This window comes from Coregonus clupeaformis, unplaced genomic scaffold (assembly GCF_020615455.1).
Source record: "Coregonus clupeaformis isolate EN_2021a unplaced genomic scaffold, ASM2061545v1 scaf2055, whole genome shotgun sequence".
In the NCBI taxonomy this organism is placed as follows: Eukaryota; Metazoa; Chordata; class Actinopteri; order Salmoniformes; family Salmonidae; genus Coregonus; species Coregonus clupeaformis.
The window spans coordinates 64,858-88,451 of record NW_025535509.1 but is presented as its reverse complement, the minus strand read 5'-3'; the positions used below and the strand labels follow the sequence as shown (position 1 = coordinate 88,451).

General features: G+C 44.0%; 2 protein-coding genes and 2 pseudogenes across 4 annotated transcripts; 2 read left to right on the top strand and 2 right to left on the bottom strand.

Moving 5' to 3' along the window:
* Nucleotides 1-2,611: 2,611 nt before the first annotated feature.
* On the top strand, nt 2,612-3,992 carry LOC123488208 (annotated as a pseudogene).
* A 183-nt stretch (nt 3,993-4,175) lies between these two features.
* Nucleotides 4,176-7,935, top strand: LOC123488207 (probable imidazolonepropionase). The gene is given in 9 exon segments (XM_045219099.1): nt 4,176-4,420; nt 4,686-4,792; nt 5,435-5,499; nt 5,789-6,011; nt 6,014-6,065; nt 6,246-6,471; nt 6,623-6,841; nt 7,000-7,157; nt 7,489-7,935. Coding segments are annotated over 9 exon segments (1,290 nt in total). The 5' UTR covers nt 4,176-4,286; the 3' UTR covers nt 7,595-7,935.
* A 2,622-nt stretch (nt 7,936-10,557) lies between these two features.
* Nucleotides 10,558-14,102, bottom strand: LOC123488209 (tetraspanin-9). Of its 3 annotated transcripts, XM_045219100.1 has the most exons (9): nt 13,856-14,102; nt 13,234-13,282; nt 11,955-12,034; nt 11,611-11,802; nt 11,447-11,521; nt 11,222-11,323; nt 10,979-11,110; nt 10,766-10,849; nt 10,558-10,681 (listed from the first exon to the last, which is right to left on the bottom strand). In XM_045219100.1, the coding sequence occupies exons 3-9, from the start codon at nt 12,015-12,017 to the stop codon at nt 10,610-10,612; spliced, it is 720 nt and encodes a 239-aa protein (XP_045075035.1). In that variant the 5' UTR covers nt 12,018-12,034; nt 13,234-13,282; nt 13,856-14,102; the 3' UTR covers nt 10,558-10,609. The 3 variants fall into 3 exon arrangements, with proteins under 3 accessions (XP_045075035.1, XP_045075036.1, XP_045075037.1); XM_045219101.1 differs by lacking the exon at nt 13,234-13,282; XM_045219102.1 differs by lacking the exons at nt 13,234-13,282; nt 13,856-14,102 and adding an exon at nt 12,288-12,359.
* A 630-nt stretch (nt 14,103-14,732) lies between these two features.
* LOC123488206 lies at nt 14,733-21,529 on the bottom strand (annotated as a pseudogene).
* Between the last annotated feature and the right edge of the window lie 2,065 nt (nt 21,530-23,594).

The window sequence follows — 23,594 nt, the reverse complement described above, 5'->3', positions numbered from 1 at the left end:
ACGAAACACAGCTCCTCAAAAGAGCCTACTCCCAGAGGAGAGGAAGAGAGAGTTGCAAGGGGAGGGGCTGGAGACAGCGAAAGTGTGGCTTTTGGAGCCATGATAGACTGGGAGTTGGCTGGGAACACCACGGGGCGATTGTTTGAGAGGTACCTATAAATGTATAACGATATATACGTATGGGCTTGCTCATATCACATCTGGCTTCAACGCCATACAACACTCCTTCCGTAGCCTCCAACTGCTCTTAAACATTAGTAAAACTAAATGCATGCTCTTCAACCGAACGCTGTTTGCACCCGCCCAACCGACTAGAATCACTGCTCTCGGCGGGTCTGACCTAGAGTATGTGGACAACTACAAATACCTAGGTGTCTGGTTAGACTGTAAACTCTCCTTCTAGACTTACATTAAGCATCTCCAATCAAAAGTTAGATCTAGAATCGGCTTCCTATTTCGCAACAAAGCCTTCTTCACTCATGCTGCCAAACATGCCCTCGTAAAACTGACTATCCTACCGATCCTTGACTTCGGCGATGTCATTTACAAAATAGCCTCCAACACTCTACTCAGCAAATTGGATGTAGTCTATCACAGTGCTATCCGTTTTGTCACCAAAGCCCCATATACTACCTACTCACCATTGTGACCTGTACGCTCTTGTTGGCTGGCCCTCACTACATATTCGTCGCCAAACCCACTGGCTCCAGGTCATCTATAAATCACTGCTAGGCAAATCCCCGTCTTATCTTAGCTCACTGGTCACCATAGCAACACCCACCCGTAGTCTGCGCTCCAGCAGGTATATCTCACTGGTCATCCCCAAAGCCGACACCTCCTTTGGCCGCCATTCCTTCCAGTTCTCTGCTGCCAATGACTGGAACGAAATGCAAAAATCTCTGAAGCTGGAGACTCTTATCTCCCTCACTACCTTTAAGCGTCAGTTGTCAGAGCACCTTACCGATCACTGCACCTTCCACAGCCATTCTGAAATTAGCCCACCCAACTACCTCATCCCCATATTGTTATTTATTTTGCTAATTTGCACCCCAGTATCTCTATTTGCACATCATATTTTGCACATCTATCATTCCAGTGTTAATACGAAATTGTAACTATTTTGCACTATGGCCTATTTATTGCCTTACCTCCATAACTTACTACATTCGCACACACTGTATATATATTTTCTGTTGTATTTTTGACTTTATGTTTTGTTTACCCCGTATGTAACACTGCTTTTTGCTTTTATCTTGGCCAGGTCGCAGTTGTAAATGAGAACTTGTTCTCAACTGGCTTACCTAGTTAAATAAAGGTGAAATAAAAAATAACTGCTTGAGGGCTCTATTGCCCCATACGTGTTCAGTTCACTACACATGTGCAGTCTTTTTGAATAAAATGCAACCATTTGAAGATGGACATGGATAAATATTGCAGTTTACTGTCCTTTATTTATCTATAACATTTTCCGTTAAAATATCTGCCGCAATGAGCAATGAACATGGACATTTTAATCATGTCTCATGATTTGCGCCTCTCAGTACACTAGGTGGCGGTATATAAATAATTAGAGCTCTTCATCTCAATCCGATGAACCTTTGTTTTGGGTCAAAGTTGAAAGTCCAGCTTCCTGGTTTCGGCGGCAATGCGTGCAAGCTAACAAGTCTGGACGTTTTTGTGTCGAAAAGATAGTAAATTACTAAGATATAATAGCGGGAATTGCACAACATTTTGCACAGCAATGGTGAGTGTTGATATTGTTGGTTATAATAAAATTGGCAGGATCTTTTGAAAGAAAAACGGATTAGCAGTTGAGTTGGTGCCTTTTTCCAGCAAGCTAACGTTATCCAATTCATTCATTGCAGTTGCAGTGAATGAGCAGCAAATAGAAGTCATGTTGCAGATACAAATCTAATGTGCGTATATCTGAGATGATTGACATCTGATCTTCCCTACACATTAACCTCTTAAGGATCTGACCCTTTTTTCAATTTTCGCCTAAAATGACATACCCAAATCTAACTGCCTGTAGCTCAGGACCTGAAGCAAGGATATGCATATTCTTGATACCATTTGAAAGGAAACACGTTGAAGTTTGTGGAAATGTGAAATTAATGTAGGAGAATATAAGACATTAGATTTTTTAAAAGATAATACAAACCAAAATACATGTTTTCTATTATATTTTTTGTTCCATCATCTTTGAAATGCAAGAGAAAGGCTACAATATAATATTGCAGTTTAGGCACAATTTAGATTTTGCCCACTAGATTGAAGCAGTGTGTGTGCAAAGTTTCAGATTGATCCAGTGAAGCATTGCAATACTGGACTATTTTTGTATCAAGTCTGCTCAATTGATACATTTTCAAGTACATAACTATAGAGAAAATACAAAAATGATATGATAATACGTTTACACACTCCCAGGAATGTCATACATGATGGATCATTAGCTTATACACTAACTTTTACACATCTAGAATCTAGATGGCGGGGTGGGTGTGGAGCCAGAGACAGCAGGGGTTCAAACTGTAGAACCCAGTTCCTACATTTTATATAAAAATAATTTTATCAAACAAAACTATGCTACATTTTATCTCTGAAACCCAAGCCCTTCCTGAACGGACTGACAGGCAAGCCGGTGATGGTGAAGCTGAAGTGGGGGATGGAGTACAAGGGCTACCTAGTGTCTGTGGACAGCTACATGAACATGCAGGTGAGGGAGCACACCTGGACATAGGTGCTTTTAGCAACGCGGGTGTATTTACATACACTAGCGTTGCTTTCAACTGTATGGGTTGTAAAGAAAAAGTCAGTAGGAAGCCAGAAGTTAAAGACCATTCCATTTCAGCTTACTGTGCCGGTGGGCAGGACAGTTGATCATTATGACGGGGGAATTTGAAACAAAATATCTATGGGATGGTATTATTAAAGACTTTCCAAATGTGGGTCTGTTCTAGACCCACTTCCTCTCTGCTTACCTCATGTCAAAATAAAAGTCCCCTTCAGAATTTATATTTTGCACCTAACCTGGACAGTGTGTGTGGCTGGTGCAGATTAATGCCTATGTACATTTCTGGTGTTTTTGTCATTGGTTTTGACAGTTGGCGAACACAGAAGAGTACGTGGATGGAGCGTTGGCTGGTCACCTTGGAGAAGTACTTGTTAGGTAAATAAGAGCCGTTTTCTGGATTGTCTAAAATGTTGCCTTCTGCCTCTTGTCCTTTAATCCTGAGGTGATCAAGATCGGCCATGACTGCATTTATGAAATACCTAACTCTGTTAGAGCAGTGACCTGGGGTGTATTCATTAGTGTAGACTGTTGCAACAAAACGCTTTTTGCAACAAAAACAAGAGTTTCTTATTGGACAAGTTCAGGTAGGTCCCTCAAAGTCCCATCTCGGCTCGTTTGTTTCGTAGTAAATAATACCCAGTTCAAGAAAGGGAGGAGGGAAGGAAGAAAGTTTTTCTTGTTGAAATCAGATGTTTTATGCAATAGAATGCAAGTCTATATTCAGATTTTTTGGGGGGTTGGAACTGCAAGTCAACCCTTTCATGAATACCAGTAGAAATGTATTCTCCCTGGACTTCTGTGTCCAGCATACTTATGGTGTGACTGATGCAGGTGTTTCATGGTGGCTGTTCTCAGTGTAATTTTCTTAGATCTAAAGTGCATATTCTCTACCCACAGGTGCAATAATGTTTTATATATTAGAGAGTAGAGGAAGAAGAGGAGGACGGAGAAATGAAAGAATGATGGAGAGGATGAGACTTGCAACTGAAGATCTGGATGAGTGTTGTGTTTGAATCTTTGTTTTTGCATTTTCACTATGTGGAAAATGGACTCTTGGGAAGCAAGTTAGCTTTATTTGTGTGAAACTTTCAAGGAAACATATTTTTTTTTTTACTGTTTATGATCCAATATGATGTAGTTAATTACATTTATATCACTGTAGAAAAATAAATAAAATAATGGTTATTGTACCCTTTCCCTAAACCTGCTGTCTGGTGGTATTATTACAGGTTTGTGAGGGAGCTGATTGATGTGGTGTCTCAACCTTATTAACAAACACTACACATTAAACAGAACCTGTCAATCAATGTACAGTATTCCTAATTTCCAAAGCCCAGCCCCGGACTTGGCTCGTGCACTTTGAACCCATGCTGCCCTCAAATATTAACTTTTCCCCAAACCACTAGAAAGTGACAGCGAGGCAACGTAGAAATAGAGGTGACTTACAAAAATACTTCACATTTTTAAGCTTAATTTCGACGACTATTTCAAAATGTCCAACAAACTTTTGGTAAAGAACGCGAAACAGGTGGTTTTAATTTGCAACAACGGTGAGAAGTTCCTGACGAAGGATGGGATGCAAAAGGCTGTGTGTGTGATTGAGAACAGTAGTTTGGTTATCGGGAGGTAAATTGATTCATTGTATCATTAATGTCCGATTGGGCTGCAGTTTGCAACATTGTTTAATGTTCGATAGTTTGGCTACTAGTTAATGTTTGTTACAATTTGGTTAGAACGAGTTGACAGCGGCTGTCAAACTTCGCAGCGTACGGATTGCCCCAACGTGCTCTGAAAGTTATGTGAAAGCAAAACTTAATTTTGGCTAAACTAAACCAAATGTTATTCCATCGCAAACTATTGATTACAAGAGCTGTGTTTTTTTTTCGTCCAGCGACGGTCTGATAAAGGATATTGGACCAGCGAGCACCATTGATTTCCAATATGCAGGGGTCTCGTTTGATAAAGTCATCGATGCAACTGGCATGTGTGTCATTCCAGGCAAGTATCAGTGCAATACACCACCCTGGACAATAGGGGGCGGTAGATCTAGGCACACAGGTGTCAACATGGTTGTGCTATCTGGGATCCTTAACCCTAACCATAACCCTTTCCTAAACTTAACCCGTACCATTTTAAAATGTCAACTTCAACGGGGAAGGGACGTCCCAAGGATCCCGGATAGCAAGGACCATGTAAACATGGCCACGTTTATTTGTCAAACGGTGCAGATAGAAATGCCATGAATAGGGCAGACATTATTCTACATGTCAGAGCACAGGAGGTTGGTGGCACTTTAATTGGGGAGAACGGGCTTGTGGTAATGGCTGGAGCGGAATCAGTGGAATGGTATCAAACACCTCATGTTTTACTTCGGCACCCAGGTGTTAGATTGCCATTCCATTTGCTCTGTTCTGGCCATTTATTATGAGCTGTTCTCCACTCAGCAGCCTCCTGTGTGTCACAGAGCCATGTTTGGTCTACAAAGCATATTTTTATTTGAACGTTCCAAAACGTTAGATCCTGCCGAATGCTCCCCTGTTCTATTGATACAAATATTTGAAACATTGATATAGTGTTCTAGCATGTAGAGAATGAGGTTTTACAGAAATACAGCTGTGCTCATTGATTATTGTGTTTCAGGATTGGTTGATGCACACACCCACCCCGTATGGGCTGGAGACAGGGTGCATGAATTTGCCATGAAGGTAAATATGACTTCCATGGGTCCCATCCCCTCTCTGCCTCAACAGATTGTAATCTGACTCACCATTTAGAGTAAAAGTAAAGGTTTGTAGGGCTTCGTTTACACAAGCAGCCCAATTCTGATATTTTTTCCACTAATTGGTGGAAACTTTTGACCAATCACATCAGATCATTTCACACAAGCTCTTTTTTAGAGCTGATCTGATTGTTCAAAAGACCAATTAGTGAAAAAATATCAGAATTAGGCTGCCTGTCAAAATGCAGCCTAGGTAATGCTGTGTGTGCCTACAGTTGGCCGGTGCCACCTACATGGATGTGCACCGTGCCGGAGGAGGGATCCACTTCACAGTGGAGCACACCCGGGCTGCTCTTGCCTCCACCCTGCTGGCCTCTCTGACAGGCAGGCTGGGTCGGATGCAGCGGGCAGGCACCACCTTGGTGGAGTGTAAGAGTGGCTATGGCCTGGAGCTGCAGACAGAGCTGAAGATGCTGGAGGTCATTGAGACGGCCAGACGACCCTGCCAATCAATATATCGTCTACCTACTGTGGAGCACACGCAGTCCCTAAGTACTGAACACACACACTCTACACCATGCTGTTGAACACCCCCCCCATACTCCTGAACAGACCCACCTCACATCCACCCCGTCATGACCACTGTGTTACATTCACCCATACAGCTAACCCTACTGACTTTCATCCTCATTAGGTGTTATTAAATACCCACCCCTTCTAATTCTTTCCCAGGGGTAAGACTGTTGCCGAGGCGACAACAGACATCCTTCAGGTCCAGTTGCCACAGCTGCGTGAGCGTATGTCAACGGGGGCCCTGAGGGTGGACAACATAGATGTGTTCTGTGAGCAGGGTGTGTTTGACCTGGCCTCCACATCCTCCATCCTGCAGGCCGGCCTGGACATGGGCCTCAACATCAACTTCCACGGAGACGAGCTGCACCCCATGAACTCTGCACAGGTACGCATCATCAACCTGCGCCTCTTTACTGTCACTGTGGTAACAACAGCTGGTTTAGTACCAGTACGTATTATTTAAATGTCTATGGTACTGTCCATCTCACTTAACCATTCCTGTATTGTGTGTGTGTGTTTTTCTCTGGTGGTGCTAGCTGGGGGCAGAGCTCGGTGCCTTGGCTATCAGTCACCTGGAGGAGGTGACAGATGAGGGCATCGCTGCCATGGCGACAGCTAAGACCGCCGCCGTCCTGCTCCCAACCACCGCTTACATCCTGCGGTTAACCCAGCCGCGGGCCCGAGACATGCTGGATGCTGGGGTCATTGTTGCCCTGGGCAGTGACTTCAACCCTAATGCCTACTGTTGCTCTATGGTGGGTGATTGGAGGTGGGAGGAGTAGGGAAGTTAGGGGGGGAAAGATGGAGGGGGCTGTGGGGATAAGGTCAATGAGTTAGTGGGAGGAGAAGGCAAAAAGCCTCTCTGTAGCGATCCCTCTGTCATCATCTATTGATCCCTGTCTGTCTATCCCAGCCGGTGGTGATGCACCTGGCGTGTGTCAACATGAGGATGTCCATGCCCGAGGCTCTGGCCGCCGCCACCATCAACGCAGCCTACGCCTGGGACGCTCTCACGCACGGCTCCCTGGAGGTCAACAAACACGCCGACCTGCTGGTCCTCAACGCACCACGGTAAAGTTGCTCTCAATAAATACTACTATATTCTAAGAGCTGGCTTCATTTAATGGTTAGACACCACAGTGTATGTTCCAGTTGACAGTTAAGTAATCTAGCTGCTGAAAGGTTATCTTGTAATTGTAGTGAGGACTGTGTATGGCATTGTCTAAAATGTAGTAGCTGTGTGAATGGAACCGGTTGTGTGAGTGAGACTGCCTAAGGTTGTGTTGATTGTGTGAGTGAGACTGCCTAAGGTTGTGTTGATTGTGTGAGTGTGGCTGACACTTTAGTGTAGATGTGTGTGTGTGTGGACTGACAGTGTTGTGTTGATGGTGTTGTCCGGCAGGTGGGAGCATCTCATCTACCAGTTAGGAGGACACCAGGAACTGATTCGCTACGTTGTCATCAGGGGCAACGTCGTCTACAACAACGACAAAACCATGGACTTCTAACTCCAAAATTGGGTTTGGATAACTGACGTTCTTCCCCCAGGCATAGTCACACACGGCCCTGTGGCCTTTGGACAGGGCTGTGTGTGTCTATAAATGGACACAGCTCACAGTCAAGGATTTGTAAATAGACAGTTAATATTAACCTGATATTCTATGTCTTGGTCAGTGGGGTATGTGAGTATGTGCTTTGAACCATGTGGTAACATTTGAGTATGGGCTTTGAACCATTGTTTCTGCAATATCCAAATGACTGTAGGGTTAATATCTAGGAAGTGTTGGTTAAAAAGAATGTGATTAAATGTTGTGCCTTTTTCTTACCATAAATAAAAGTCTCCATTCTTGCTCTGTCATCTATTTGCCCCAATTTAGGTTGGAGACCTTCTGACCCTTGGTTCCTCTCTTTCTTGCTCTGTTAATCTTTCGCCCTTCAGCTCTACACCCCTCCCCTTCTTGTCTCTCTCTGAGGTTGTAGGAGAGTTAGGAAAGCTAACACAGGCGAGGTGAGTGAATCATTTCAGTAGTTATTGAATCATTAGTGAGGAAGCTCAGCCTGTAGTCCCATACAGCTGTTCTATCTGCCAACTCAACTGATCAAGGATACCAGTAGTGTTGCAAAGGGACTGTGCTCAGTGTCTGAGGGTCAGAGAAAGCAGAGACTGCTTTTTATAACCTTTGTAGGTTTTGAGGACTGGGAATCATTGTAGTTTGTTTAACCATTGGGTTGGGGTAGACATGGGAGACCGCCAAGTTGAACATTGAGCTAAACGCTTGTGCATTTTTTTGTTTACAGACATGTTTATGTCAAATATATGAAGCGATGTGAGGATAGTGTGAAGGAATTGGTGGCTCAGTGGTAAGGATCTCGCCCTCCAACCATAGGATCCTTGGTTCCAGCCCCGTGCGGCACTGGAGCATGGTTGCGTGAATGGTGTTGCCACTCAAAGATGGTTATGGAGAAAAATCTCCAGAAAAAAAGTGGACACTTAGTATTTAAATGGAGAGTTGCCTATAGTTAAAAATGAAGTGTCCACTCTTTTCGGGAAATGTTCTCCATAACCACTGCTCTGAAGTCGCAGGGCACCCCAGGTTTTAACCACCCCTGCTTATTGCGCCACTGCCCTTTGACTCACTGACTAGCAGAGTCCCAAGTAGGCAACCATGAGCCAGAGCGGCTCTGGACTAACAACCTGCTCCTTGTGTGGGGCAAGATCCTTACGCCTGAGCCACAGACTCCTTCACACTCCCCTCTATGTTTGACATGGAGAATTGTTGAAACGTACATAAAAGCACGAGATGAGGTTTGAACCCATAACGTCTTGGTAGGAGGCAGGGATTTAAGTACTGAGCCACTGACTGCTTCACATTTCTCCCTCTTCTCTTTGTGTAAGGGATAATCAATAAGAGGCTATGCGTTCTATGGAAAATAATGAACGACGTGGAAGTTATGTTCCACGAGGCGCTAGCGGAGTGGAACTGACCTTCCACAGAGTTGCATTATTTTCCAGAGAATGCATAGAGCCCGAGTTGATTATCCCTTTTATACCATGGCTATAATTTAACACATTTGTCGCTAGAAATGTGTTCAACAGCCGTGAAGTAGCTAGCAAGTTTTGTAGTTAGCGACAGTAGTTGCCTTGGTAACCAAACAAACAGATTTGCTGGTTTAGCTAACCAAACCATCAGTCCCAGCTTGCTATTATGAAAATCGAATTCAACAATGGCAATAATTTTTTCAATTTGCCCTTTTTTTTCCCCCTTTCCCTCAAACATATAACACGTGTGTATATTTATAGCCATTGAACTCTAAAATGCAAATATACCGTGTGTTATAGGAAATAATGCACGCTCTAGAATGCCTTTCAAGCCAATCAGAAATGAGTATTCAATAATGCCATGGTATAATTATTTGATATTGAGTTGCAGATCTTGACTGAAGTGTAAGAGTTAAGGTTTGAACTCACAACTGCAGTGGTGCAAGGTGGAGATTTAACCCCTGAGCCAGACTCCTTCACACTTTTCTTTGTTTGACATTAAGAGTTGCAGAAATCCACACAAGTGTAAGAGTTGAGGTTTAAACCTGCAAACTCAAGGTTATGAGACAGGGGTTCTAACGATTGAGCCACAACCTCTTGCACATTCTCTTGAACATACAACCTCAGAATCATGAGGCAATCGAGGTGGCATTGGCATGTTTCTCCTGGGGCTCACCTGAAGATGATGCTTTAGTAAACAGAATTTGAAAAAACTGCCAGCAATTTGACAGAATAAGCTTAACTTTTATTGAACACATCTCAGTAACACTGGTTTTACAAGAATAAATCCATACAATATATATAACTTCAGTCTGTTTTAAGGATTTCTAAGGCATGGAATCGAACCTCTTGTTCCCTTTACTCTTTTGTGTTCAAGCCATTCTATTCTGGATGACTGAGGGTGTCTACTCCCACACAATCCAACCCCCTTCCTCACCCACCCCTTAGTCCCCCCATAACTGAACTAGAGCGATTCAATCCGACTGCGGGTTGTCGACAACGCAGCTTTTAAAGGGTATTTCCGATTGCGCTATATGCTGCATTTGGGTCGTTCCACAAAATGATAACATTTTGGTAGTGTAAATTGGTCAAAACAAACAATTTCACATAAGCGGTGTCACATTAAGCGGTAAAAAAATGATCCAATAATAAGTGCCAATAGTGTCTTTAAAGTAACAGGGTTGACCGTAACAGGGTTGAGGTTTCTGTCTTAAATCAGCCATAAATCCTTGTGCCAGGAATGGACGCTTGTTGTGTGCCACAGGGAGGGGCAAATGAATGCAAGATTGAATCCCGCCAAGAACACTGATTATTAATAGTAAAGATGATCATTAAAAAACAATATTGCCTTTGTGCACAAAAATGATACAAGGGTGTGTAAATATAAACACTAAATAAAAAAGCTTTTTCTCGTGTGTCCTTGCTCTTTTAGAGTATAATTTTGTATAAAAGTAATAGGTCTCAAACCCTGTGTGTGTGTGTGTTAAGCTTCATACTTCTTCCCGGATCGGTGGATCTGCTGGTACAAAGTCATGGAGAAGGCCATACCCAGGAGCTGCAGACAGAAGGTCACATCAGTCACACTGCAACAACATCATTACATATACATCTGTATGTTCAGACACACACCCCCCCTTACCTGTATGACCAGAACACACATGGCGATGGTTCCCAGCAGGTGTTTATTGTCATCCAGCCACTCCTCCACCTTCTCATAGCAACCCTGACAAGAGAGAAACAATCTTGAGAGGTGAAAAAGGACACTCCTACACATGCAGACACACATGGATACACACACTGCCTGATGGAAGGGAGAGATCAGACACACATTTTTAAACTAACACAAACTGACCTGTGTCCAGAACTGGTTGGTGGCATTGCGCCCACAGTCCTGGTAGATATCCTGGCAGCATCGGTCAGGAACCACCTTCTCCTGCAGGGCAGTGTGCCAGTCTGTGTACCCATTCACCCCACAACAATGCCACTGACAGGGAGAAAGAGGAGACAGGGTTATATATTGCACCTCTCCCTTGATGGAATGCTATGCTCTTAGTGTCAGGTTGTATGGTAGCTCATTAGTAGTTAGGTACCATACCTCTGTCTGTATGGTGTTCCAGGCGTTGCGGAGGCCAGCGTTGTTGTCGGTGCTGTACAGAGCAAGTCCCTCTTTCAGGTCCTGTCTGGCGTTCTCACTCACCTGCACACACAGTGGATCATGAGAAATGTAGGCAGAGGCACACAGAGCACTATGGGAACAGGAACCATAGGAGGAAGGATAAACAGGGTTTGAATTGACGGGTGGCTTCTAGAGAAGTCTTACCTTGTCTGTGTATGCGAAGAACAGGATGAGAAGGATCAGCTCCGCCAACAGAATAACCAACAACGTGATGAAAAACTACAGGGAACAATTGAGAGAGGCAGGTGAGGTTGCCAATGTGGCAAGCAATGTAGTGTGGTGCATCATGGGTAGTATAGTTCACTCACACTCAGCAGCAGACACTTGTTTTCCTTGATGGCACCCAGGCAACCCAGGAAGCCTGTAACCATGATGACAGCACCCAGGGTGATGATGAGGTTGGCGGCGGAGATGGAGGGGAAGGATGGTGATAGGGTGGCAAAGCTGCCCTGAGACACAGACAACCACACCCCCACACCCAACAAACCACAGCCCCCCAACTGAAAGAGGCAGAATAAAATATAAATAAATGTTTATCTTTACTCTTATCATTATTATACCGTTAGTATAGTATGATTTAATAATAAAATAGAACGCAGAATCAGAAGATCAATGTTTGAAAATTATGTCTATAGTGAGTTTGTTCACCCACCCAGAAGAGCAGGTTGAAAAGGAACAGCATGTATTTGACACAGCAGAGGCAGCCGCGAGCCATGGTGATGCTGTGACGATCTGCAAATAAAAGGGCAGTTTATATATGTAAAACTGTAGAAACCTCAAACAACCACAAAAGGGCAAAGTAATTTATGACAAGTTTTGTGAAGAATTTGCACGTTTCTGCCTTGCAAATGATCAGCGATCGACTACAATTCAAAGGTGACTGAAAATCTTGATTACTTCAAACACTGCTCTAACTTGTATCATTTTAGGAGTAACAACGGAGTGGATTTCCACAGGTACTAGTAAATAGTAATACTGCACTCACCTCACTTGCGAAACTGTTGTAATTCCTCAAGAAACCACCAGTGCAGCGTTGGCAAAGTAAACAAATCTAAACTGGCAGGTATAGAAGGGTTGGTTGTTTAGCAACAAAACCAACGCTTGCACAACTGTAGGGCAAAACACGCGGGGTTGGCTTTAAAATGTTAACATATAAACTGCATTTCGTTTTCAAATGTTTATTGAAAACATAAATACATGTACATAATGAGCACCTGCTGTCTCTCAAATACATCGGTAAAGTTGTTGGTTAGCTTGCGAATTTGGGCCATATTAGCATTGACATCAAATCAGTCAAAACAAGACATGGTATCAATAACAAAATTAAACGAGCCACGTACGATTCCCCACATGGCACTTGTCATTCTTGCTAGCAATCTGGCCACCCAGAATCACAACACACTGATTTCTGATCCCCATAGAAGCGTGCACATTGTTTTTGTGACATTGTCAGCTAACCAATCTATTAAACCATGTTTTTTTGCTCGTCCCTGTAAAAAAAACTTGGTTGATCTCTTGAGGGATTACAACAGAGTAGGGCCTACATTTTCCCAGGTGAGTGTACAATTGACACAAAGATTATGAGCTCCTATCCATCGGTTTGACATTTACTTGTGAAAATATACTCCGCTGTAATTCCTCAACGAAACCACAAGAGGGCAGCGTTTGCACAATGATATAAAAGTGTTTGGGAATGTCGTATATACGAGCACAAAGCCAAAACCTCCAGATAGCCACGGAGAAATAACAGAATGCATTTGAAAAACGAAAGAACATAATGAACAATGTTTTAATTCAGTCACATTTCCTCGGAAAGTGCTGCCCTCTTGTGGTTGTGTTGAGGCATGACAATTGATACTATTTAAACTGGTAAACCGCTCTCATAATTCAGAATGATTGAATGTAATTTCTCTCTCTCGGAATAATTTTACCACTTAGATAAGGAATTGGATGGTGCCTTCGAGCCTTCAGCGGAGAGACCTGTAAGACAAAGTACACACACAACTCTTTCATGTAGGCCTACTGTTGTTCTATGTAATAGTAGTTCTGTTCTACTGGAAATTCTTTACCGAGCCAATAACATGTGGTGGGCTCTGAGACACACACACACACAAGAAACAGAGAGAGAGAGAGAAATCTACCATCACTTTTAGGCCAAAAACAGAATAATAAATCACAGATTGCACTCCCCCTTAATCATTTTTTCTACATCGCCACCACAGGAAGTGACAATTGGTGAGGAACGAGAAAGAAGCATTGTGTTATGTTAGTGTATGATTCTGATAGTGTTATGATGTAAATTCTGTTCAAAGAAAATGCCATTGTTTAGCAGCCAGGTCCAATGGTTTTGGCCACACTTCGGATTTAATTCGTTGACGTTGTAAACAGATAACTTTGGTCGTGCGTAAATCTAACATAATTTTCAAGCATATATTCTCATAAAAGTTTTAGAAAAGTACGCAGACTGGATTGATGCCCAGACTGCTGGGATGATTTTAGATTTATCCTAAACAGCATGGCCGAAGTATCCAGACCAAAGAGATGATTCCGTACCGTAACTGTACCAGCTCGAGTTCAGCTCATCCTCATTTCAGCCATCCCTCGACTACTGCGACCGAGCTCTATCCGGATTTCCAGCGTAGAATCAGCGATAACGCAAACGTTAACAAATCCGATTGTATTCTTTTTGTAGGCTATATTTAAACTTTCCTGCGGTCGTCGATGATTTGCAGGCGGAGTGTTTTCTCTCAGGAGAGCGGAAACTGGTCTGGAGGCGGGGAATTACGTTACGGAATGGAATTGCAACGAGAGAATGGGACTTCCTGGGAAATAATGGATTTATTTGTGTGCGTGTGTTGTCTTTTTTACTTCATGGTACATTTGAGATGTGAGCAAACTGCTCTAAATCTGCAAGACAGGGTATTCTCAGGAGTATTCCAGGCCCCATTAACTACTGTTGTATAAATAATAATAATAATAATAATAATAATAATGTGTAGCCTTGCATAACAGAACTGCACACAAATACAAACACGCCCCCAAAGCCAAGTGAGAATTTAATAAAGATAAATCATAACAACATTAATAATGATAAATACTTTGGACATGACTGTACAGATCAACTCCAAATGACAATATGAAATATACAAAAACAGTGACCATTTCTTTCATTTGCAGCCCTTCAATATCCATGGCAATAAGCAGGGTTGTGTTCCCCTGTGTGGTAGGGTCTAGGGTTGGGAGCCAAACCACTTCCCAGTTTCAGTCAGAATCATGGGAACAGGTGCCTTTACAGAGGAAACTGGAGCGGCTGGTGCCACGATGGAGTCCTCAGGAATAAGCAGAGCCCAGGAGACATGAAGAGGAGTGGAACTCAGTGCCAACTCCTACCAACTCTCTCTTCTTTCTTCTCTTTTTCTTCCTTTCTCTCTTCTTTCTTGTCATTACCCCCAGACCCATCTCTCAGACTGGGATGACTTCAGCTGTACCGACTCACTGCTGTCTCCCTCCCTCTGCTGAAGGATAGAGATGCACACAGGGTTAATACACACACACACAAACACACACACACACACACACACACACACACACACACACAGGTACCTTGTTGGCGATGGCCCTGAGCTTGCCGAGCAGGGAGGGTTTGTGGGAGTAGACCACGTCATCCTCAGGCTCCTCCCCCTCGGGCCAAAGGCACAGCTATCTGCCGCCGGCAGCTCACACTCCTTATTGGCTGACATCACCAGCCGAGAATACGTCTACTCCAGCCTGACAGGCGCCATAAAAGCGACACAGAAACACACAGGACACAGAGATGCAGGAGTCAGAGCGTTGTACTACATCCTATGGCTAGGATGGTTATTTGATTAACAGGTGTCAGTCAATCACCTCTTGTTCTTCTTCCAGAAATAGCAGGTGAGAGAGATGAGCAGCACAGCTAAGAAGGCCCCGCCCCTACCCCCACCTTTAGCCATAGGGGCGATGGCCTCGCAGGGGGCGGAGCTCTTAGCTGGCAGGGACATGCCTTTGGTGCACAGCTTTGGCTCATTCCACACAGACAGAGTCTCCCTACAGAGAGAAAGAGAGAAAGAAGTAGAGGGAAGGAGGGAGGAAGTGACCGAGGAGAGAGTAGAGAAGAAGAGAGAGTAGGTTCAATTGAAATGCTAAGAAGTGAAAGTAAGAGTAGCATGAGTGTGTTAAAGGAGAGGAAGAGAGAGGGAACAGAGGGTGGTTACCTGGACCCCTCCCCTTACAGGCTCCCTCTATCTGGTGATAGTCGTCCTGGGTGCACAGCGGGGACAGGCACTTCCACTCTCCCACAGGAAGTGAAACGCACAGCCGTCTACACGTACCTGCAGGGCACGCACTGCACGCACACACACACACAAAACAACACAGGAGAAATGTAGAAGAGCTGACGAAAATTCACACACAAATAATACAGAAATGTTTTCAGCTCAAATGTTGAGCAGACAGTCAGACAGGTGATGTTGAGCAGACAGTCAGACAGGTGATGTTGAGCAGACAGTCAGACAGGTGATGTTGAGCAGACAGTCAGACAGGTGATGTTGAGCAGACAGTCAGACAGGTGATGTTGAGCAGACAGTCAGACAGGTGATGTTGAGCAGACAGTCAGACAGGTGATGTTGAGCAGATAGGATCAGACAGGTGATGTTGAGCAGACAGTCAGACAGGTGATGTTGAGCAGACAGTCAGACAGGTGATATTGAGCAGACAGGTGATGTTGAGCAGACAGACAGGTGATGTTGAGCAGACAGTCAGACAGGTGATGTTGAGCAGACAGTCAGACAGGTGTGTGTACCTGGGAACTGTGAGTTGCCCGCGGTCGGTCTTCTCTGGGTTGCAGCGTATCGTCATGACCGCACTCCGACCACGCTCACAGGATCCAGTCGCCTGAGTAGACCTGAGAAAGAGAGAGCATGATCAAACACACACACTTTCAACCACACTGACTGGTGTTCACTGGAACCATTCAACTATGAATACTGTTCTATGGCGTCTAGCTCTACACTGGCCTACCTGTAGAAGAAGTTGATGTCTGGAATGCCTTTTGAGTTGTCAGAGAAGAGTTCTGGTCTGGCGTTTATTCCGTCTAAAACACTTTCCACTGTCGCTCCTGAGAGAGACAAAAAAAGAAAAAGAAAAAACAACTTTCAAATGAAATGGTTGAAAATAAATCTGTTTTTGTATCAAGAGTATACTTTGTGCTTTGCCTATATGACTACTTGTGGTTGTGGCACTGTCCTTTAATCATTATTACAGTAATTAAGGCACTATTCTATTGCCATCTCACCGAGGAAGGTATCAGCCAGACTGATAGACTGGGATGCCAGAGCCGTCCTGAAGCCCCGCCCATCCGCAGGAATGATGGTTGATTGACAGATGAAGCTGTCCACAGAGTTGACGAACTGGGTGGAATCACTCCCCATGTCCTTACTGGCGAGATCGGTGACATTATCTGTGCAGACAGCTGCCATCTTCCCCTGAAACAGAACACACACCGACGACTCTGAGGTATGTGTGTGTTATCTCGTCTGTCCACACAAGCTGATGTGTGTGTGTGTGTGTTACCTGGTGTCCACACAGGCTGACGTTGGGAAGATGTGGAGATACTTGGTGCCTTTAGAGGTGAAGCTGGGGCCGTTGGTGAGCGAGCCACGGTGCTCGAGAGCTCAGGTCAAAGGTCAGGGTGCGGTTGTTCTCCTTGTGACTGAAGGAGCAGTCGCTATAGCAACGAGAGTGCTCCTAGAAGGGGGCACAATAGCATCATGTCAAAACACATCACACAACTAGCGGCTCACATTATACACACATGATAGTACCATGCTAAAAAGTACATTCTTATCCAGAGCAGAGACTGTTAACTGTTGATCTGGATGAGAGTAAAAATCATATAAGAATGGCCCTGAGATTTTAGATTAGGTTATGAGGATTTCATGTTATAAAGTGGTTCTAATGATTATAATGGTTACGTAAGGTTCGTTTGTAAGGTTGTAACCTATGGTTGTATGATTATATGTGAGTTGTGTGTTTGTGTTTGTAATATATGACCTTGTTGCTCTTACTCCCGGGGCCACAGGGCAGACACGCATCCTCGCCATATGTGTGGTGACCAGACAGGTATGTGTTGGGGGCACTCCTGGCACCGGTTGGTGTCTCTGTCAATGTAGAACCCAGCTGGGCATGGAATACACGACGACGACCCAGACCGCTGAGAACTCTGAGATAGGAGGGCGCAGGCCCGGCACGCAGATGCCACGCCATCCTGGACATTTGTCACACTCACTGAGTAGAGTTTCACCACGTCACTGATGTACAGACGCACCTAGATACACACACGTAAATATATTATATAGAGTGCAGTATGTGAGTGTGTGTGTGTAGCATGTGTGTGTGCAGTGTCACTGTGTGTGTGTGTGTTTTGTGCATTTTATGTGTGTGTGTGTGTGTGTGTACTCACGTCCTGAGCCTGGTTGGTCCTCTGGAAGGCCCAAGTGTATGATACGGATGCGTTCTTGGTCATGATGTGTGTGTAGGACTGTCTCTCCTTACTGCCCTCCCATGACTCCACCACCGTGGTGCTCTTCCTGTTCACATCCTGCAGGGTGCGACACACACAGGGTTTATATGGGAGCAGATCACTCTAGTTTACAATTTACACAGTGACGGGTTTATCTGAAATCTCACTGCTTTACGGTGATTTAGTTGTGTATATTGTGTACTGTGATTGGCTGTGTTTGCTCAAATATACTTTGGTTTCATTTGGATACATAGGTTGTTTTAACTGGGTCTACTGCAGGGATTATCAACTAGATTCAGCCGCGGGCCAATGTTTTCTTGAGCGGATGGTCAGAGGGCCGGAACAGAATTACACATAATTTGCATAATGCAAATTGACCACAAGAAGCCCAAGCATAATATTTGACTAAAACATATTCATTTCAAACCTTGTGTACATTTGTATGCGATCACATATATCTCTCTATTATACGTGGGAATACTTGGGAACAGATTTCCGAAATTAAAATCACTTGTAGCTGATTTGCTGATGTTTTTACAGTGTTTTACGTCCAACAACTATATTTTGTATTATTTATTTGGGCTCAGAAGACATGGGGGGGCCGCGGGCCGCCAGTTGGGGAAACCTGTTCTGCTGTATATGGCTTTACTAACAAACATAGATATTGATATGTGTTTATTCAATAGCAGTATGGAAGTAGGTCACTCATGTATTGGCTATGTCATACTGGCTATGTTGGGTTTAATAATATTGATTTACTGGCTAATACACATATTGGCAGTAACATTTCCCTGAGATCCTAGACACACACTCGTGCAGATGCGAATAGTCTGACACACACGTACACACCATCATGAAGTAGAGCTCACAGTCGGCAGAGCAGATTGTCTCGAAGACAAATGTGATCCGGCCAAACTCAGTCCCGGTCATCCCAGCAAGTGATGTTGGTAACCTGACAGAACACACACACACAGTTAACACACACACACACACCGGGCCAATAAAAAATAATATATGCAATGCTTCACAATAATCATAGCCATGTGTTCATTCTGACCACATGACCTGACCAGGAAAACATGTGAGCGCTAACAATATTATACAGTCAAGCCAAGACTAACTTGAAGCCAGGAACATGCAGGTTCAGGATGAGGTAATCGTTATCCGAGCCTCCAGCACCACTGCGGATGTGATCCCCTGCCACCTCCCAGCCTGAACAACAACATATTATTGTGATTGTACATTCTATTAAACACACATCTACAGTTGAAGTCAGAAGTTCACACCCTTAGCCAAATACATTTAGACTCAGTTTCCCACCAATTCTACATTTAATCTATTAAAAATTCCCTGTCTTAGGTCAGTTAGGATCACCACTTTATTTTATGAATGTGGTTGTCAGAATAATGGTAGAGAGAATGATTTATTTCAGATTTTATTTATTTTCATCACATTCCCAGTGGGTCAGGCGTTTAATTACACTCAATTAGTATTTGGTAGCATTGCCTTTAAATTGTTTAACTTGGGTCAAGCGTTTAGGGTAGCCTTCCACAAGCTTCCCACAATAAGTTGGGTGAATTTTGGCCCATTCCTCCTGACAGAGCTGGTGTAACTGAGTAAGGTTTGTAGGCCTCCTTGCTACTTTGCAGCTTTTCAGTTCTGCCCACAAATGTTCTATAGGATTGAGGTCAGAGGGCTTTGTGATGCCACTCCAATACCTTACTTTGTTGTCCTTCAGCCATTTTGCCACAACTTTTGGGGTATGCTTGGGGTCATTGTCCCATTGAAACCCATTTGCGATAGCTTTAACTTCCTGACTGATGTCTTGAGATGTTGCTTCAATATATCCACATAATTTCCCTTCCTCATGATGCCATCTATTTTGTGAAGTGCACCAGTCCCTCCTGCCTTTCGGCAAAGCACCCCCCACAGCATGATGCTGGCACCCGTGCTCGTTGGGATGGTGTTCTTATTTTACCAATACACCATTTTCCTCCAAACATAACTATGGTCATTATGCCAAACAGTTCTATTTTTGTTTACGTCAGACCAGAGACATTACTCCAAAAGTATGATCTTTGTCCCCCATGTGCAGTTGCAAACCGTAGTCTAGCTTTTTTATGGCGGTTTTTTGGAGCAGTGGCTTCTTCTTCCTTGCTGAGCGGCCATTCAGGTTATGTCGATATAGACTCGTTTTACTGTGAATATAGATACTTTTGTACCTGTTTCCTCCAGCATCTTCACAGGGTCCTTTGCTGTTGTTCTGGGATTGATTTGCACTTTTCGCAATTCGTTCATCTCTAGAGACAGAACGCGTCTCCTTCCTGAGCGGTATGGACGGCTGCGTGGTCCCATGGTCTTTATACTTGCGTACTAATGTTTGTATAGATTAACGTGGTACCTTCAGGCGTTTGAAATTGCTCCCCAGGATGAACCAGACTTGTGGAGGTCCCATTCTGAGGTCTTGGCTGATTTCTTTTGATTTTCCCATGATGTCCAAGCAAAGAGGCACTGAGTTTGAAGGTAGGCCTTGAAATACATCCACAGATACACCTCCAATTACTAAATTATATCATACTATCAGAAACCTTCTAAAGCCATGACATATTTTCCTGGAATTTTCAAGCTGTTTAAAGGCACAGTCAAGTTAGTGTATGTAAACTTCTGACCCCATTGTGATACAGTGAATTGTAAGTGAAATTATAATTCACGTTGTCTCTGTAAACAATTGTTGGAAAAATTACTTGTGTCAGCACAAAGTAGATGTCCTAACTACTTGCCAAAAACTATAAGTTTGTTAACAAGAAATTTGTGGAGTGGTTGAAAAATGAGTTTTAATGACTCAACCTAAGTGTATGTAAACTTCCACTTACTCCCTACAAACTGAGGACACCACATATCTATTCCCCCGCTCCCATTGGTCAGAGAGACACAGAGTTATTACATATCTAGCAGGATGTCTGTATTAGACATATTTACTATTCACCTATGACATGTTATTACAACATATATTACATTCTCTTGACCTAATCACCTAGCCATGTTTCCGTCTCACCGTTCATGTCGTCACATTTACGGGTTGCCCACGTTGAAGCAGGAAGTCTTCATGTTGGAAGGGAGGAACGTTCCACCATTTATACTCATACCCTAGTACTGGCTCTGTCCCGAAGGACACTCCTCACACACTGGGACAGATACACATAACCGTCAACAACACATTTCATTTCAATATACAGCAATACACACGTGAGTGCTGTTTATGTATATACACATGTGAATATATATATAGTGTGTGTGTGTGTGTGTGTGTGTACCTGAGGTGCCGTCAGAGTGTGTTCCAGGAGGGCAGGGGAAGCAGGTGGAGTCGTTGGTGTTGTAGAAGCCAGGGTTACAGGGGCGGGCAGGCCTCTCTCCCCCTGTGGGGGCAGTGCCACAGCGCCGTCACATTCTCCTCACAGATTCTCGGCTCCACCCACCGTACATCACCTGCGTCTCCTGCAATATGGCAAGTTACATGACAACCATAAGATACTACTTACAGAATATGTATTATAATCTAATTATATACCACAGCATTCTTAAATTACATATATATGTGTCTACTTACCTTTCCCTCGCTGTCGCAGGAAGGCTGTGTGATAGTAATCCTTCTCTGAACATGGAGGCCTCTCCTTACCTGCGACCATCCCTCATCTGAAGAGAAAGAAAGAGAGAGGAGTGGATATTACACCTGGCACTCTACTGATACATTTCAATGTGTCTGTGTCTAGTACATACGTGAGTACTGTTCGGGGCAGGGGCGTACAGGAGGTGGCTCCCTTGTTGGGCGATGTGTTTCTGGGGGCAGGGCTGGCAGGAGGAGCCCCAGGGGGCGGAGCTAAACCAGCCTGAGAGTCGGCATGGGAAACACTCAGAGTGTACAACACCTAGACACATGAATTCCTTGAGGGATGTCGTTTCGCCTGTCGTCTCACACTGTGGTCTCATTTGAGCTTCCTATGAGCTAAGAATGGTGAGGTTCTGGGTAGAAACTGCGATATTACACTGCCTTGACCCGCATCACAGATGCATGCAGAATGTGAGCGAGAATATAGGTGAGTGTGAGGTAGGGGAGTGGCAGTACGGGTGGTCTTTACCCTCAATGAACGTTCTAGCAGCACTGGTTTAACCATCTTCCCTCACCAGATCCCTGTCGTTCTCGGTACATATGTTAATTACCAGACTTCAGATTCACCTGAGTCACATGTCACACAATATGTTCCACACAGATTATATTACACATTCACACACATTAATCATATAACACACCCGTATCACACACTGCCTTCCTACTCACCGTGTGTGTGTCCCTCTCCGTTAGTGGTGAGTTTGATCCACTTCTGATCGTCTGTCCCAGGCCATCTCTGACACTGCTCATTCTGACCTGAACATGTCACCATGGTAACCACTCAGAATATTGCATCACATGATTATCTCGCTTCCAATCAGCAGCTGATTCTCCTCACTTGCCCACATCTATTGGCCTAAAACCCATTATTACAATATGTTAATGTGCAATTAAAGTCTTCCTGCTCTGTCAAACCTTTCATCTCTCGTCAACCAGCTAAAAAAATTGGTAATAAATAAACTGATATAAACTTCAGCAAGGAGGAGAAAAGTCAACTCATTAAATCTATTGTTGTCAGGGTACTGGTAGCTGAAGGAACGAGCCCTGCTTCTCCAGATGCACAGCGTACACCAGGGCCACTGTGCACTCATCACGACTAGACTCAGATACACACCCTACGTGTCACAATGAGCTACAGTACACAGAGAAAGAGAATACAGCACTATTGTGAGTTTGTGTGTGTGACTGTATGTGTAGGACAGGTGTGTGTAGTATATGTGTGTGTGTTTTGGGTTTTACTATCGTTGTGGGGACCAGAAACATTTTCACCACAGGGGGAAAAAAGGCTATTTTAGGCTTAGGGTTACAATTAGGGTTAGGAGTTGGATGGGTTATGGTTTAGGTTAAGGGTTGGGTTGAGTTGGGTTAGAGGTTAGTTGGTTATATAGGTTTTGAATGGAATAAAGCAGTTTGGTCCCCAAAGGATAGTAAAACAGATGTGTGTTTTACCTATTACAATTTCAACTCTCTGGGTCCTGGGTCCATGTTGGTGGCCAGGCTGGTGAAACCCGGCAGGATAGTCATCCCATTGGTGAAACGCACCCCCTGCTTTGTGAATAGGAGCCGGCCGCACATGGCGTGGTGCTGAGCAGACATCTCTAGGAACTCTCCCGCTGCGCAGCCACTGACAGACAGAGAGGGGGAGAAGGGGAGGGTCACACATACACGTCACAGACACATATTCACACCTAGACATATACATACTCTCTCTGTCTCAGTAATACGTATGCTGCTATCTTGAACAGGTCTCTAGAAAAATAGATTTTTATCTAAATGAGGCAAACCTGAATAAATAAAGGTAAATAAATTGTGAATGAAGCATCACCTACTCACAGCAGTCTGTTCCTCTGAGGTGGGTGTAGGCCAGGCCTGAGCAGGTGCCCAGATTATTGTGGGGGAATGCCACCCTCCATCAACCCTTACTGTCACCTCTGTATACTCATAGTAGTAGTCTGTCTGGAACATACACAAACATCCAGTAGTCATGTTAGAGCATGATACACACATTCACTTAGATACACATTCACAGTCACACACATTCCCACTTGATAAAACATAATCTAAGACACTCCTAAATCTGCAGT